The sequence below is a fragment of the Microcaecilia unicolor genome, chromosome 14, assembly GCF_901765095.1.
Source record: "Microcaecilia unicolor chromosome 14, aMicUni1.1, whole genome shotgun sequence".
NCBI classification, from domain to species: Eukaryota; Metazoa; Chordata; class Amphibia; order Gymnophiona; family Siphonopidae; genus Microcaecilia; species Microcaecilia unicolor.
Window position 1 is genome coordinate 9,638,093 of NC_044044.1, and position 18,663 is coordinate 9,656,755.

Here is an 18,663-nt window from a genome sequence, read left to right on the forward strand (position 1 = left end):
TAATTTTGTGCAACATTCCGCAAAAGTTGTAACTTACTAGATAACTTAGAATGTAAACCAACATACAAAGCATTACAATAGTCGAACTAGGACAAAATGATTGCTTGCAAAATCATTTGAAAATGATCAGGGGATAAAACAGATCTAATCACCATCACAATGTAATTTTAAAAATATCCTCTTACACAATAATCACCTGATGTTTCATTAATAACCGAGTGTCCAATGCACTTTAACAGTAGTAAACACATTACAACTTAATTGACTTTACAAACTGTAAATCTCTCATCATCCAGTATCAAGATCATATATAATCAACCCAAATCACTTTAGAGCAGGAGTTCTCAATTCAGTCCTCAGGACACCTAGCCAATAACGTTTTGGGGATAAACCACAATAAATATGCATGAGATAAATTTGCATACACAACCTCCATTCTGTACAAATGTATGTCATGCATATTCATTGTGGGTATCCTGAAACCTGACTGGCTAGGTGTGTTGAGAACCCCTGCATTAGAGCAATACCTAACATTCTCAACTGCTTTATGAACCTTCTATATTTAATCTAATCCCCCAAACCATTTCCTCATCCCCTCATTTTAATTATAAATTCTCTATGATCATGAGTAAGGAGCCGAGTTTCTGCTGCTTGGCCTCTGTATCTTGATCAGCCACCACTATCCCCAAGTGGAGTGGAGGAGTGGCCTAGTGGTTAGGCTGGTGGACTTGGTCCTGGGGAACTGAGGAACTGAGTTCGATTCCCACTTCAGGCACAGGCAGCTCCTTGTGACTCTGGGCAAGTCACTTAACCCTCCATTTGCCCCATGTAAGCCGCATTGAGCCTGCCATGAGTGGGAAAGCGTGGGGTACAAATGTAACAAAAAAAAACAAACCAAAAATAGTCACAACTTTTCTCCCACCTGAATCCCATGCATCTTTCTATTTGACTCCAGCCTCCAAAACCGCCTCCCAGAAGCCCTTAATATGCTCACAATTCCATCACATGTGCTTATTCGTGGCCCCCTCTAAATACCCTCTCCAACACATATGTGCTTCTTTGTGAATCCAGTTTAGAGCCTCACTAGAGTATATCAAATCCAAATATGATGGTCTATTGTAGCTGCCTATAAAGAGCACTTAGGTACATTTTTTTCTCCAATCTACATCTGAGTTTGTACACAATTCATAAGTACATAAGTATTGCCATACTGGAACAGACCAAAGGTCCATCAAGCAAGCATCCTGTTTCCAAAAGTGGCCAATCCAGGTCACAAATAACTGGCAAGAACCCAAAACAGTACAATACAATTTATTCTAGAAGTAAGCAGTGGATTTTTCCCAAGTCTATTTTAACAATGGCTTATGAACTTTTCTTTTAGGAAGCTGTCCAAATCTTTTTTAAACCCCTCTAAGCTAACAGTTTTTAATACATTCTCTGGCAACGAATTCCAGAGTTTAATTACACATTGAGTGAAGAAATATTTTCTTTGATTTGTTTTAAATTTACTACTTTGTAGCTTCATTGTGTGCCCCCTAGTCCTAGTATTTTTGGAAAGAGTAAACAATCGATTCATGTCTACCCATTCCATTCCACTCATTATTTTATAGACCTCTATCTCTAGTAGCTTTACCCTTTCCTCATAGGAAGGTCGTCCCATCCCCTTTATCATATTTGTCGTCCTTCTCTGTACCTTTTCTAATTCCACCATTTTTTTTTTGAGATGCGGTGACCAGAATTGCACACAATATTCGAGGTGTGGTCACACCATGGAGTGATAGGAAGGCATTATAACATCCTAATTTTTGTTTCCATTCCTTTCATAATAATACCTAACATTCTATTTGCTTTCTTAGCCACCGTCGCACACTGAGCAGAGCATTTCAAATGATGATATCTAGATCCATTTACTGGTCGGCGACTCCTAATGTGGAACTTTGCATTAGATAGCTATAGTTCAGGTCACACCATGGAACGATACAAAGGCATTATATCATCTTCATTTTTATTTTCCATTCCTTTCCTAATTTATTTATTTGTAACATTTGTATCTCACATTTTCCCACCCATTAGCAGGCTGAATGTGGCTTACATAATACCATAAAGGCGATCGCCAAGTCCGGTAGATGTTAAACAAATACAGTATAAAATAAGGGTCAGGTAAGGTTAGGGTATACAAGTACGATAAGGGTCAAGGAAATAAGGAATATATAATATCCAATATGATGTAAGGTTTTGATGCATTGCAGAGTTGAGACATTTAAGTTGGGTCAGTAGGGTAGACCTTGCAAAACAGATAGGTCTTTAATGATTGCCTGAAGTTTAGATGGTCATGGATCGTTTTCACACTCTTTGGTAGTGCATTCCACATTTGTGTACCTAAGTAGGAGAAATTGGATGCATAGGTTGATTTGTATCAGAGTCCAATGCAGCTTGGATACCTAACATTCTAGTTGCTTTCTTAGCTGCCACCAACTGAGCAAAGAATTTCAACATATCATCAACGATGATGCCTAGATCCCTTCCTGGTTGGTGACTCCTAATGTGGCTATAGTTTGGGTTCCTCTTTCCCACATGCATCACTCTGCACTTGCTCACTTTAAATGTCATTTGCCATTTGGATGCCCAGTCTCCCAATCTTGTAAGGTCCTCTTGTAATTTTTCACAATCCTCTTGTGATTTAACAACTTAAATAACTCTGTGTCATCAGCAAATTTAATTACCTCACTCCCATCTCTAGATCATTTATAAATATGTTAAAAAGCAGCGATCCCAGCACAGATCCATGGGGAACCCCACTTTCTGCCCTTCTCCATTGAGAAAACTAACCATTTAACCCTACTCTCTGTTTTCTGTCTTTTAACCAGTTTGTAATCCACAATGGAACACTACCTCCTATCCCATGACTCTCCAATATCCTCTGGAGGCTTTCATGAGGTACTTTGTCAAATGCCTTTTGAAAATCCAGATACACAATATCGACCGGCTCACCTTTATCCACGTTTGTTCACCCCTTCAAAGAAACATAATAGACTGGTGAGCCAAGATTTCCCTTCAGCAAATCCATGTTGGCTTTGTCTCATTAATCCATGCTTTTGAATATGCTCTGTAATTTTGTTCTTTATATTCATTCACCCACTGTGCTTTATGTCTTAGGATTACTATATCTAAACTTTGAAAAAAACATTTTATATGGCCTTGAGAGCAATTTCTTCGAGCTGTCCGCTTTTGAACAGCACCCCTTTTAGATCTCTCGTGGATCTGCGCTCAGCAAAAAGAATCAGAGTTGAAAATACTGAAGAAAAAAAATGGGGGGATTCTAAAATTCAACAATTTCTCCAAATCCAACAGACACCAGGAGAATGTGAACTATTTAACTCTCTGAATCTCCTAATCCCCACCCTAATATTCCCAATAATTCTCTCAGGGAAGACAAGAGGGTGAAATCCTTGATCATACTTGTACGGAATGTTGCTCATGATCAACCTTCTTCCTTACAACTTTCCAGCTTTCAGTAGAAGGGGAAGAAAAGGATGCGAGAGTCTAACACTTCAAACACTGATAATGGGTGAAGTATATTTCATTCAGTTTCTGATCCAATGGGCCTCCCTAAGTCTACTACAGTGCCGATTAAGAGTTGCAGTACAAACCCAAACTGAGCATCCTATACCTCATTCCTCTTCTCCCGTGTCAGCTTTCCTCTACTAAACCTAGCTTCCCTGCTCATATAAACTGCATCATCATTTTGTTCCACGTTTAGAAACTTTTCTTAGGTCTATACGGATGTGAAGGTGACAGAAGCACCATTATTTTGAACGCTGCAATGCCACCCACCCAACTCATGATTAAATTTTTCTACCTTTTTAATTTCTCTTTGACTTTGTGACTCTAACACAGTTTAGCTGAAACAGCTCCTGCAACTGGGCTGATATAAATATACCCCAGTACCACAGACGTTCTAAATGGGAAATTTTCAGGATAATCTTGTGTCTACAGGTCAAACAGAAGTGCCTCCATTTTTTCTATACTGATCTTGAAACCAGAAAATCCAGACAATCTACTGAGCACTTCTAACAAAGGAGAGGAGGGGAATCAAAGAGCTTGATGGACCCTTTATGTAATTTAAAGTGTCATTCATTTAAAAATTTTCTATTCTACCTAAAAACTAAGTGGAGTACAAACATATATAAAAATAGCACCTTGTGCACCTTTCCACCCATCATAATGGGTTGGATCAATGGGTTTTCCCTGACGAGAGGCCAACAGCTCAAAAGCCGAGATAGAAGCAGGTATCCCTGTTTTGTACCTCTATGCAATGGAATTCCTATGACTGAATGCCTTCACTGGCACTGCGCTGGTAGATTTTGCATCCACTTAAAAAAATTATTTCCTAAATTAAAATCTGCTAGCCCAGCAAACAAGAATCCCTATTCCACTCTGTCCAACACCTTTCAGCATCTAGGGCAGTGGTTCTCAACCTTTTTTCAGTCTGGATGTACCTGACAGACAATGCTCACATATGTGACACACCATATACATGATATGCACGGCCATTTGGTCTGACACAGTATAGCAATTTTTTTCAGTTAAATATTAACATGCTCTGCTCCACAAAACCCCTATCTGATTAATAACAATATAAATCTCTCCACATTGTTAAAGTATAAAATCTAAGAAAATCCTAACATGCATATACCAAACCTACCATAAAACAATTGCACCAATTCCTACCATTCAAATAACTTGAACCCTACACCTATGAGTAGGCAGTACTACAAATACATGGGCCCTTGAACACCAATACACCTACTACTGGTAGAACAGAACATGGAAACAGAATACTACACCTCAATCACAGTAAAACACAGAAAGACCTTCACCAAATACAGAACAGGAATCACTAATCACTAGCTGCGGCTAGGAAAGCAAATAGAATGTTGGGTATTATTAGGAAAGGTATGGAAAACAGGTGTGAGGATGTTATAATGCCGTTGTATCACTCCATGGTGCGACCGCACCTTGAGTATTGTGTTCAATTCTGGTCGCCGCATCTCAAGAAAGATATAGTAGAATTGGAAAAGGTGCAGCGAAGGGCGACTAAAATGATAGCGGGGATGGGACGACTTCCCTATGAAGAAAGACTAAGGAGGCTAGGGCTATTCAGCTTGGAGAAGAGATGGCTGAGGGGAGACATGATAGAGGTATATAAATAATGAGTGGAGTGGAACAGGTGGATGTGAAGCGTCTGTTCACGCTTTCCAAAAATACTAGGACTAGGGGGCATGCAATTAAACTACAGTGTAGTAAATTTAAAACAAACTGGAGAAAATTTTTCTTCACCCAACATGTAATTAAACTCTGGAATTCATTGTCAGAAAATGTGGTGAAGGCAGTTAGCTTAGCAGAGTTTAAAAAGGGGTTGGACGGTTTCCTAAAGGACAAGTCCATAAACCGCTACTAAACGGACTTGGAAAAATCCAAAATCCCAAGAATAACATGTACAGAATGTTTGTATGTTTGGGAAGCTTGCCAGGTGCCCTTGGCCTGGATTGGCCGCTGTCGTGGACAAGATGATGGGCTCGATGGACCCTTGGTCTTTTCCCAGTATGGCATTACTTATGTACTTATGTACTTATGAAATAGAAAAATGAAGGCAAAACTTGAACTGGGAATCTCAATAAGTCAAACTTGGCTTGTACCACAACATAGGAGAAATAAAAACAGAAATGCAAATTACAAAGACATCCATGATACACATTTCCCAAAGCTAACGTATTCCACTTAAATTCAAAATACAACGCTTTTTTTTCTACCTTTGCTGTCTAGTCATCTGCTGGCCAATACTCGGCGCAAGTTAACCAGTCAGCGGCCAGATAACCAATCATTTTCAGAAGCATTTAGCCGGTATAGCCGCTGAAAATGCCCACTTAACGCTGAAAATAAAGCCAGCAATTTTGGGGCATTCCAGGGGCATGGCCGATCCCAATATTTGGAATTTAACTGGCCAGGCTTAATGGGCAAATAAGACCACATAAATAGCAGTCTTATCTTTACCCGTTAAGCCATGGCCGGTTAAGTCTGAATATTGACTTAAGTGGTCATGCGTTATTTGGCACTGCGAGAACTGGATATTCAATGCCAGTTGCTGGAAATAGCCTGGCACTGAATATCCAGGTAGAACACTGGTAGTGGGCAGGCAGTCAAAGTGCTGCCCGCCAGCGGCTGTATATCGGAAGGGAGTCTGTGTTTATTTTTTGCCAAAGCATGTCGGTCCTGGTTTCTTTTTTCTGCTTTCCTCTCTTCTGCTCTTTCCAGTGTGTGCAGTCAAGTTGTCCTTTCTCCAATTTCCATCTGTCTTCTTCCATTCCATTCAACTGGCCAGCACTATGACACACCAACTGGGTGCTTGCAACACACTAATGTGCTGAGACACACCGGTCAATTAATGCTGATCTAGGGAAATACCACTTGATAGTTCTACAGATGTTATCCCCCATTTGTCATCCTTTTATAAGACATGTTTGACCTTGGGGGGGGGGGGGGTGGGAGGCATAATCCCTTCCAATCTACCTGCAGGAACTTTAGCAAATATTTTCATGTCCCATTTTAGAAGGGCTACTGGATTATAACTACCTCACTTCCCCTCAGGTTTATCATCTTTATGCAAAACGATGTCATTTGCCCTATTGATTGCGACAGCACTTGGCCTTCTAGCAACTCCTGGAAGCATCCAGCAAGTAATGAGCTTAGTATTCTATAATACTCTGCTGGGAACCCATCCTCCCCCACAATATTGCCCTTAGGTAGGGATCTGAATGCAAACTCTACTTCAGCAGAACTAATGGGTCAGCAAAGCCAATTCTTCCACCTATCAACCAATTTGGGCAAGCTGGTTTGTGACAAAAATCCAGTTAACATCCTCTGCTCTGCGTGAGCACTCTGAGCTATATAAAACTTTTCACAGAAGCTCTTAAAGGCTGAGGCTGTGGTCTTGTTAGCTTCTACTTCTTTCACCAGTCTGGGGCATCCCTGATTCTTCAGCTGCCACAGCAATAATTTTCTGGTCATATTTCCATGTTCAAAGAACTACGTTTTAGTGAGGCACACCAGATATTCTATTCTTTATCTCCAATGCGCTTATTTTTGTTTTAATTTCCAACATCTTCCCAAATATTTTCTTGTCAGACTTGTGCTCCACAACCCAGTACGTAGACTGACTCCACCCCTCTGTTTTTCACCTAGAATACCTTGTGACCACTTCCTTCACATCCCCAAAAGTATTCATGATAGGATTTCCTTGGTCATTAAATTTCAGATATTCCCACTCACCCTTATCACAGAACCTTGTGGCAGGAAGTGTATGTCCGAGTGTATGTATGGTCTATATGGACATTGGGCACCCACTGCATTGGATTATTTAACAAACAAAAAAAATCAGTGACAGAATTGTGGATAAGAACTAAGCTAAAGGGAACTAAAGATGATTCCCCCAATGTCACACAGCGAGCTGCATAAGATAGATAGATAGATAGATAGATTGCACCACATGAATTCCAAGATAAAGTTCTGTTTGGCACAATGCCAGTATTAAACAAACACTAGCAGTGAATTTGAAAGATGAAGATCTTACCAAACATACAGAGGCTTAGGACGCCCATTCTTGTCATGGTATATGCAAAACTAACCTATTTGGATACACTACTCCTGGGAGTCACTGGCAGAGCCAGGGATTAGTAATCATTAGTATCAGACTTTCTCATGTTCTGTAAATACTACTCATGGGCCCTTCTTCCTCATGAACTTTAAAGTACAGTAAGAGCGCAGGGACATATTAAGTGATTCTGATGCAGGTGAATGTGTAAGGAAGGTGGGGGGGAGGCCTCCAAGATTAGACCCTCAGAGTGCAGGAAGGTGAACAGGGGCAGGGGAGTAAGGGGTTGGTGGCCATACCTCATTGGTGTTCCAGCGCAGTCGCTCCTTGGGCAGGAGCCCACAGCGGGGCACACACTCCAGCAGTTCCTTGGGCAGGAAGAACTTCAGCTGGGGTTTGTTTTCTGCAAAAGGCATGAAAGCAATTAGTCACCTTCTACAGGCCAGTGCAAGATTTACCCCACCAGAATAAATATATTTAAATTATGCACACCTCTAATTCTCCATAAGGGGCCAAAAAGTTAAGAAACTGGAAAAAAAATGTTAAAAATAAAAAGTGAATTGAAAAACATGATCAAAAGAGGTGGCATAAAGAAGCTGCCCAAGGCTTTGCAGCTGCAAAGACAAAAACATATCTGAAACCAGTCACCTCTCCTTTTGCTGCTTTACTTCAATCTCTTTCATTTTTATCCCAAGATCCTTTCCACTTCCCATTTGTCTTATTTTTGCACAGATTGTTGGAAAGAGAAGGGGGCCAAAATAAGATGGATACCTGATATATATACGTTTTCTTTGCTGAGTAATACTCTTCAGCTATTCATTTTATATTCAAGCCTTTTAGTGTTGGTGTTATCACAGGCATGAGGTTGTTTTTACAGTGTGCCTCCTGTTTCTCTGAGCTCCCAGCTGAACTGGAACTAGGCCTGGGATCTGACACCATGAGCCTTATGTACAACTACACGAAGATCACTTTTCCCCTATTCTAATATTGCCTTTCGATTCATATAGATCGGGACCAAATAGACAGAATAGCTGAGAGAGTGGACCCTTGCAGCACACCTGTAGTAATAGGAATCTCTCTCTCCTTAAAATACCCAGAAAAAAATCAATTGCAGTACAAAGAAAAAAAAACATACAATCCAGAGCTGGAAAAATTAAGAATAATCATAAAAGATCTACAGCCACTACTGCAGAATGAATTACTGAAAGAGATATTCTCAGCGCCAACAGTGCTGGCCTTCTGACAGACACCTCATTTGAAATACAAATTAGTGAAAAGCAAGCTCCTAACACAAGCTCAAAAAGAAGAGAATAGCAGACGTCCCTGCAATATAACAAGCTGCAAACCGTACCAAAACATTTCACAGGATCCCACAGTCACTCACACGGGAAAAACATTCAGCATGAGGGGATCCTTCACATTCTTCTTTCAAATGTGGTACATATCATTCAATGCAAAAAAAGAGAAACAAGGCAGAGGCTAAAGATCAGAATCAATTTACATCTACACATCATATTAAACATCAAGATGCCAACCAGTCTCTCACCTAATCTACCCCACCCTCTTCCTGTGAGACTGTTTCACTTGTATATATATATTCTGATATTTTTCAACATTTGCTCATTTCTGATCTGAAGGGTCACCTTCGAAAGCTAATCTAAAATGTATTAAGTTAGGTATCATCTTATTTCCTTTTCTATGTTTTGTTTTTATTTATTGCCTTTAAAAGTGGACTAACATGGCTACCACATCACTTTACTGGCAGAAGTAAAAATGTCCTCTTTCACTTTGGTTTATTATCCACAGGACACTGCAATGCCTGGTGTACTCACTCAATAAGGACTTGAGGGAGCGATTCCCCAGCAAAATGTGCCTGACTCATTAAACTTTGTTATATTTTTCGGGCCACCAACAGTGGATCCCGAAATGTTGCTGCCTCCTTTTCCGGTACATCTCTTATGCTCAAACTGCATCTACACATGCGGTTCTCAAGTTCCTTGAGTTCTCCCATCTCTCCTGTGTCTAAATTATCCTTCTTTTGCTGTGTATCATCAAGCTCTTCCTCCACTACGTCCATCTGGTTTCCAATTCATCCTGCCACCTCGATATCTCTACCAGATCCTGTTTAATTTCAGCTACTGCTCATTTAATATTGGACAGATTGTACCTCCAATCTGAGCTCCATAAGCAGCACCAAATAAATCCGCACTCAAGGAGGTAGGGGGTTCCCCACTCATGCAATCGCCATCTGCATCCGTTAGGCATTCCATGCTGAATGATTCTGTCGGTGTCACCATCTTTAGGTCTTTACATGGACTGGATGCCTTCTGTGACCCTGAGCCAGATTTGCCTCTGATGGACTTATAAGTTAGAAAGCTCTATCTCATGGTCACTGAACCTCTTAGAGGGAGATTGGTCACTTTACAGTAAACGTGGGTGCTGTTGGAAGGTTTTAGAGCACAGATTTAGTGCAGCCCCAATGGAGCTTCACTCAAGCACAGCCATCCACATCAATGACATCTCTTCCTCCTCACTAACCTTTGTTTTTCAAGCAATGCTTCTCAAGGGCCATACAGTAAGCCAGAAGGGATCCAGGTCCTCCATGACCATTGGCATTTGCCTCAGTGGCCCTTGTCCCCAAAGAAGAGGCAGTGGAGATCCCACCAGAGGGCAGATCAGATCTGTGTTCCAGGGGCAATGTGGCCAGTCTGGGGCTACAAGGATCATAAGAAATAAATGTTTGGCTTCTCTACGGAAGACTCAGCCAATGAGGGGCCATAATACGTAGCAGCTCTTGTGGCTAGGGCTGCACTGCAGTATCAATCTGACTGAGAAACTTCTTTCTGCAGCTGTAGAATAGGTAATATTTTGCATTCTGTTACAATACCAAAAAGTCATGGCAAAGCAGGCTCCACTAGCAGCTGGAAGGCCAGAGGACTGAGTTTCTGCTTTTTAGGATTTAGAAAATTCCTGCTGAGAAAATCCACTTACACGATCTCCATCTCTGCAATATGAACTACTAAGATGGTCAAGAGATGCATAGTCATTCCATGTCAAGTGGCCTGGTGGTCCCTGCGCGACCATCACGGATTTCGATGAAATTTTCTGTGAACATTCATACATGTCGGTTTTATGTTCGTCGATGCAATCAATACCTGCTGAAATATAGTAATCTGTTTGACTCCATACTGCAGCCTTCTATGGTATGACTCCAAGATTTCGCAACTTTAGACACTGAATCTCCGGCAATATTTTGTTGAGAGAAACAAAACAATAAAAAAATCTTCATGAGCGATTTCCATGAACAAAACTTGGAGCAAACTTGGTCCGAAAAATTAGTGGCACAAAAAATTGTAAAGTTTGGCTTTTTATATCTCTGGAATTAAGGTGTGATAAACGTGAAACTTTGCACACAACTTATCAACACAAGGTTTTCGAATATAAAATTTCATTCTCCTAATATTTTCCATTAGTTCACAAATTGAGTGTAAAGTTGATGATTTTTGCAAAAACGCCAAAAATAGGGTATTTTTAGCCCACTTTTACAAAAAAAGACCTTCTGGAAACTCTTTTTAATCATTTTCATTAGAAAGAGCATTTTTCAAACCCCTTAAAGTAGGGTTGGTTTTTCATCGCTGGCAAATAAGGCCCTAGAAATAGGGACAAAGTTGAGGACGTTGCTATCGCAACATTACATGCATTCTATTATTTTGTTTTATACAGACATTATTAGTACCTAAATTGCATTGGTCCATGGTGACATTGTCACTACCAGTTCAGGAACTTGAACCAGTAACCCCATCGCCATAGGGGTCAAGCCCGATAGCTGTGCTGTACCAGCCACAGGTGGGTTTCTTGGATGAGGATCCCAAGCCTCTAGTTTGGTTTCTTCATCAAGGTTCCAAAGCCTTGTGTGGGTATCTGTCCGGTTCCCAAGCCGACGATTGGGCAGCTTATCCTAGGTTCCTAAGCCTAAAGTGGATATCTTAAATGGTTTCCAAGCCGAAGTCCGTAATGTTGTATGAACTGCCAAATTCCAACGATTGCTTATTTATTTTTGAATTTACGAGCCACTTTCTTAGTGTCCCTTCTGGAAATTGATACTGGCGGCCTGACGATGTAACTGATGGCGCTGGAAGCACACAAATAAGATGTTGTGCTGGAACCCAACAAACATCTTTTCTTTCAGGCCAATAAAATGAATGAGCCGGGCCTGGTGGATGCATAAATGTTACCAATGCATCATTTTGTTCGATGGAAATTTCTACAACGTTGCCTACCCACCACTTATTGTCATAAATGCAGGCAACATAACAACCAGGCAATAGTTTGGCCAATAGGATCGACGATATCGGAATTTTGGCCACAAAGTTAATCGTGTCATTTGAAACTTTGCTGATATCTACCTTCCCTTCCAACAAGGAGAGAAATTGCAGAAGCACTAAATGAATGGCCCTCATCTCCAGAAAGGTTGACAGACATACAATTAGGCACAGATATATAGTCTTTTTTTTTTTTTTAATTTGTAATTTTTTATTAATGCTTCAAAAATTACAAAGTCGTATAGAACAATTCTCCTTCAGAATACAAAAATAAAGGAAAAGAAAACAGTAACATTCAAGCTTTGTTAACAAGTCACAGATATATAGTCATTTTTGTCAAAGGGCCAATATAATCACATCCACTAGATAATATTTATTATACGTGTGCAATTCAGACATTTTACTTTAGTCGCAGCTTGTCTTCTGATTTTCTGTCAATTTTTATGTACAGACTAGCCGTTGAGCCCGTGAAAACGGGCTACTTTTGGAATGGGGGGGGGTTCCAAGCCCCCCCCCCCGGAGTCGCTGCCGCCGCCGCCCCTCCACCCGGCCCGAGCAGCACTGTAAACTTACATCAGCAAAGCTGCCGTCGGGGCGGGCTTCCTTCTCTGCCTGTGTCCCACCCTCGTATGACGTAACGTCGGCGAGGGCGGGACAAAGGCAGAGAAGGAAGCCCGACGGCAGCTTTGCTGATGTGCCTGCTGCTGCGTGCTGATGTAAGTTCACAGTGCTCGGGCCAGATGGAGGGGCGGCGGCGACTCCGGGGGAGGGGGAGCGGTTCCGACGTCTGCAGCATGCCAGTAGAGACTTCCCTCTCTGTCCCGCCCCCATCATCACGTATTGAAGCGGGGGCGGGGCAGAGAGGGAAGTCTCTACTGCGCATTTGCGAGTGAGTATGGTCACTCGCCGTTTATATGTTTGAGATTGTAATTTAAATGACATATATAACAACCAATCAATCCTCTCATATATTTTTTATATATACTTTTACAGTTTTTTTGCATATAATTCTATATGTGTTATTATTTTATGGTTTTAAATATACAATTGATCAACATGTTCTTAATCTTCTACATTATAGCTGGTTTGGCTGCAATCCAATTGTTATAGGAATATATACTGTCTTATAAATTCCCAGGTATGTCTTCCACATGGACGTAGTTTGACTGTTTTATTTGGGGGAGATATCTCATACATATTCATTATGGTTATTCTCAAAAAAGGCAGCTCTTTCTCCCTTCCTTCTTCCTTATCCAGAACCCTCTCTTCCTCTCCAGTAGTACAGTGGGGGAAATAAGTATTTGATCCCTTGCTGATTTTGTAAGTTTGCCCACTGACAAAGACATGAGCAGCCCATAATTGAAGGGTAGGTTATTGGTAACAGTGAGAGATAGCACATCACAAATTAAATCCGGAAAATCACATTGTGGAAAGTATATGAATTTATTTGCATTCTGCAGAGGGAAATAAGTATTTGATCCCCCACCAACCAGTAAGAGATCTGGCCCCTACAGACCAGGTAGATGCTCCAAATCAACTCGTTACCTGCATGACAGACAGCTGTCGGCAATGGTCACCTGTATGAAAGACACCTGTCCACAGACTCAGTGAATCAGTCAGACTCTAACCTCTACAAAATGGCCAAGAGCAAGGAGCTGTCTAAGGATGTCAGGGACAAGATCATACACCTGCACAAGGCTGGAATGGGCTACAAAACCATCAGTAAGACGCTGGGCGAGAAGGAGACAACTGTTGGTGCCATAGTAAGAAAATGGAAGAAGTACAAAATGACTGTCAATCGACAAAGATCTGGGGCTCCACGCAAAATCTCACCTCGTGGGGTATCCTTGATCATGAGGAAGGTTAGAAATCAGCCTACAACTACAAGGGGGGAACTTGTCAATGATCTCAAGGCAGCTGGGACCACTGTCACCACGAAAACCATTGGTAACACATTACGACATAACGGATTGCAATCCTGCAGTGCCCGCAAGGTCCCCCTGCTCCGGAAGGCACATGTGACGGCCCGTCTGAAGTTTGCCAGTGAACACCTGGATGATGCCGAGAGTGATTGGGAGAAGGTGCTGTGGTCAGATGAGACAAAAATTGAGCTCTTTGGCATGAACTCAACTCGCCGTGTTTGGAGGAAGAGAAATGCTGCCTATGACCCAAAGAACACCGTCCCCACTGTCAAGCATGGAGGTGGAAATGTTATGTTTTGGGGGTGTTTCTCTGCTAAGGGCACAGGACTACTTCACCGCATCAATGGGAGAATGGATGGGGCCATGTACCGTACAATTCTGAGTGACAACCTCCTTCCCTCCGCCAGGGCCTTAAAAATGGGTCGTGGCTGGGTCTTCCAGCACGAAAATGACCCAAAACATACAGCCAAGGCAACAAAGGAGTGGCTCAGGAAAAAGCACATTAGGGTCATGGAGTGGCCTAGCCAGTCACCAGACCTTAATCCCATTGAAAACTTATGGAGGGAGCTGAAGCTGCGAGTTGCCAAGCGACAGCCCAGAACTCTTAATGATTTAGAGATGATCTGCAAAGAGGAGTGGACCAAAATTCCTCCTGACATGTGTGCAAACCTCATCATCAACTACAGAAGACGTCTGACCGCTGTGCTTGCCAACAAGGGTTTTGCCACCAAGTATTAGGTCTTGTTTGCCAGAGGGATTAAATACTTATTTCCCTCTGCAGAATGCAAATAAATTCATATACTTTCCACAATGTGATTTTCCGGATTTAATTTGTGATGTGCTATCTCTCACTGTTACCAATAACCTACCCTTCAATTATGGGCTGCTCATGTCTTTGTCAGTGGGCAAACTTACAAAATCAGCAAGGGATCAAATACTTATTTCCCCCACTGTATTTCCCCACCCCCATTCCATGCCAGTGTAGACCTTAGAAATGTATAAGCTCTATAGGTAGATCCTTCAAGAGGTAGTGTGTCATTGATTTAGGCTCTACACCCTTTCTGATGTTTTGGTGCTACCTCAGTAAGGCCAACACACAACCTCTCCACTGCAAAACACTATACACAAACTTTTGCAAAAACCCACTCAACCTTACCAAATCATAACAGAACTAATTCCAAGGACATGACAAGCTACAACCTTATGCGTGGAAAGGCAGTACTGTAATTACACCAGGCTCTAAAACTACTTAGTGAAAAAAATACATAAATAAAAAGGGCTGCAAATACTACACACTAGCAGAATACTGCACCTTGATCACACATAAAAAACACATGACAACAGATATGACACAAGGAACTAGAAATAAAAAATATATGAAGGCAAAATACTGAACTGGAAAGTTACCTCAAGAAGTCAGACTCTCCTCACTGCTCTACTTCCTTGACCCCCTTTCTGCCTTGCTTCTCACCACCACTGATCTCTTCTCAAATCTCTTAACTGTCATCTCCCCTCTGTGCCCCCTTCTCTGGTTCCTTGACTCCTGCTCTTCCGCTACAGCCCCTTCTTTAAAAAAAGAAAAAAAGCTTTTCCTTGATAACTCCTCCCCACAAGCCTTCCCTCCACCTCTTCACTATCCTTTTTGAACTTTCTACCATCTGCACTCCACACAAACACCTTTGAGTGTCATCTCCTTCGCCTACTCTCCTACACCCATGGCCTCATCCTAAGCACCTGTCCTCTCCCAGCTGCAAACCCTTCCCCCGTTCTCTCCCTCCTCATCTGATGGCCCAAGTGACCGCCTTCCTGCCCTCTGCCCCCTGAAGATCCTTTACAGAATGCCTAATGGTTAAAGCAGCGGGTTGCAGACCTGGGGAACCGGGTTTGATTCCCACTGCTGCCTGATGGTCGCAGTAGGTTAAGATTCTGGGGAACCAGGTTCAATTCCTTGTGCAGCTCCGTGTGACCCTGGGCAAGTCACTTAACCCTCCACTGAACCCAGGTACAACAGTAGTACAATGTACTACTTAGATTGTGAGCCCACTAGGGACAGACCCAGTACCTGTAAAATGAAACTGTAAACAGCTTACAGCTAAGAAGCAAAGCAGCCAGAACACATGTAACAGTGCCTAGAAATGTTTATCAGGGTTATCACCCTGCTTGCCTCATTTATTCATAGGGAGCATTAGCTAAAAAAGATGGCAGCACAGTTTCCCTCCTCTTTTTGGTGTTGCTTCAGGCACTCTCTTTCTCCGCCTTCATTCAGTTCAGAGTCACGGTGATAGCAACCATCATCTCTCTCCATGATAATTCAGGCTCTTCAAGGCAGCAAATCTCCTCTCTTGGAATGGGCAGCATGGGAGGCAAAAGCCACCTCAGAGCAGAGTTCCTTAGAAATATGGTCAGCCTGCTTTTTTTTTTTCCCCTCAGCAGCTGCATTTTGGGTCTCTAGAGGACCACCTACAATGGTCTCAAGGACTTCGGATTAGGAATCACTGCTCTAGGTATTTGAACCTTCGCGTCCCAACACACAAATGCTGCCCACCACCACTCACTGCTTGTCAGATAATGTAACTGCCCTCCTCCCCCCGCCCCATACCACACCACACTATACTCACCAGACACCTCCGTTGTCTCCTTGTTACTCATCTTTAGGGGTCTGTACTTGCTCACTTTACATACTGGAAGAGCTGTTTCAGAACTTTGAACATTAACAAACTCAGCCAGGTAACTGCAGAGAGAAGGAAATGACAGCATCAGCACCGAGAGAAACCAGGAGTCAGTCACCACTTCTCCAGCATAGTGCTATAAGGCACCCTCAAGTCAATACTACTGACCCAGTATCCCAGCATGGTATAAGTGGGCACTCCTTCCTCTAAGCTAGATCAATGCTTCCTGAGAATGAAAGAAGCCTTACCATAGTATGAACGTCTTTGAGTCAGTTATTTTAGTGTATTATAAATATATAAAAGATTTTATAACTGTAGGTCCTAAGAGGCCAGAGCAGAAGGATACTCTAAAGGGAGCTTCTGCAGTACAAGGCTTCACAGTTATAGAATCAAAAGTGAGGCAGCCTCTGGCATCTTGTAAACCAAATATTCAATCAAAATTGATCTTTAAATAGAAACTAATAACTAAAAACCATAAAAGTAATTATTTTAAACAAAAATTAGTGGAGAAAAATGTCTCAAGTTAAAACTTTCAAAACCTTATTCAACAAGGTTGGAAGCATCTAATCATAGTTCAGATGCTTCCAACCCCTTGCTGAACGAGGTTATGAAAATTTTTGACTGAGGTATTTGTCTCCACCAATTATGATTTAAAATAATTACTTTTATGGTTATTAGAGTTTTTCTATTGTCATTGTTTAAAGAGCAATTTTGGTTGATTTTCTATTTTGATTTACTCTTTTCCCTTTGTGATGATGTAAACCCAATATTCATCCACCTGACTCAGAAAGAAACTGAACTCGATACATGCTGACATAAGGTTTGGGCCTGTTTTATACTCTTTTTCCAGCCCTCCCAAGACTAAAAACTACCTCAAGAGTCTCATCCCAAGGCTCATAATCCACCTCTGTTTGTTTATAGCCCCTGAAGTAGCCCATGTGTAGGCGAAACACAGTGTCGGGCACTGTCGACATGTTTTACATAAAACTTCTTGTTGGACTTTTCCATTTCTGTTCTGATAAGACTGCCCTCTTTTCTTGGTCAGAATGTACTATCCCGAACAAGTGGGTATTATCCCTTCCTGTCAGCAGAGTGAGGTAGAGAAACTGATCTTCAGTACAAAGGGGATGTGCTTAGAAACGCCCTATACATTTGTATGACAAACTCTGGAGGCCCCATTTGGAGTATTATGTTCAGTTTTGGAGGCCGTATCTTGCTAAAGATGTAAAAAGACTGGAAGCGGTGCAAAGAAAAGCTACAAAACTTGTATGGGATTTGCACTGCAAACCGTACAAGGACAGACTTGTCGACCTGAACATGTATACCTTGGAGGAAAGGAGAAACATGGGTGACATGATACAGACGTTCAAATATTTGAGAGGCAAACAAACCTTTTCCGGAGACGGGAAGGCAGTAGAACTAGAGAACATGAATTCAGGTTGAAGGGGGGCAGACTCAGGAGTAATGTCAGGAAGTATTTTTTCACAGAGAGGGTGGTGAATATATGGAATGCCCTCCTGCGGGAGGTGGTGGAGATGAAAACGGTAATGGAATTCAAACATGCTTGGGATAAACACAAAGGAATCCTGTTTAGTAAGAATGGATCCGCAGAATCTTAGCGAAGATTGGGTGGCAATACCAGCAATTGGGAAGCAAAACCAATGTTGGGCAGACTTCTACGGTCTGTGCTCTGAGAATGGCACAGACAAATCAAACTCGGGTATACATATAAAGTGTCACATACCATGTAAATGAGTTTATCTTGTTGGGCAGACTGGATGGACCGTAAAGGTCTTTATCTGCTGTCATTTACTATGTTACTAGGTTGTTATGTGCAGCAGGAGCTGGGAGACATAAGAACCATACGGGGCAAATCCTCAATGAACTGAGAATGCTCTGTGAGGAGCAGCGGGCAGCCTGAGCGAAGGCCCATGGACTGTTGCAATTAACATTGTTTGCATTTTTGTTTATTTTTCAAATACAATGTTCAGTTATTTCCATACAAAGGTCTCTGCCTCCACTCTCCAAAATATGTATACATTCCCTGATCTGCAAGGCTAACAACTGCTGTGGTCTAAACACTCCTAGGCGACCTTGAG

General features: G+C 41.9%; 1 protein-coding gene across 1 annotated transcript in view; it reads right to left on the reverse strand.

Annotated features, from left to right (window-relative positions):
- The window catches only part of CAMTA2 (calmodulin binding transcription activator 2), a 177,413-nt gene that overhangs the window by 143,132 nt on the left and 15,618 nt on the right, over positions 1-18,663 (reverse strand). Inside the window, 2 exon segments of the mRNA XM_030187287.1 lie at positions 7,951-8,054; positions 16,514-16,626. Of these exon segments, the coding sequence (XP_030043147.1) occupies positions 7,951-8,054; positions 16,514-16,544 (135 nt within the window). The 5' untranslated portion in view covers positions 16,545-16,626.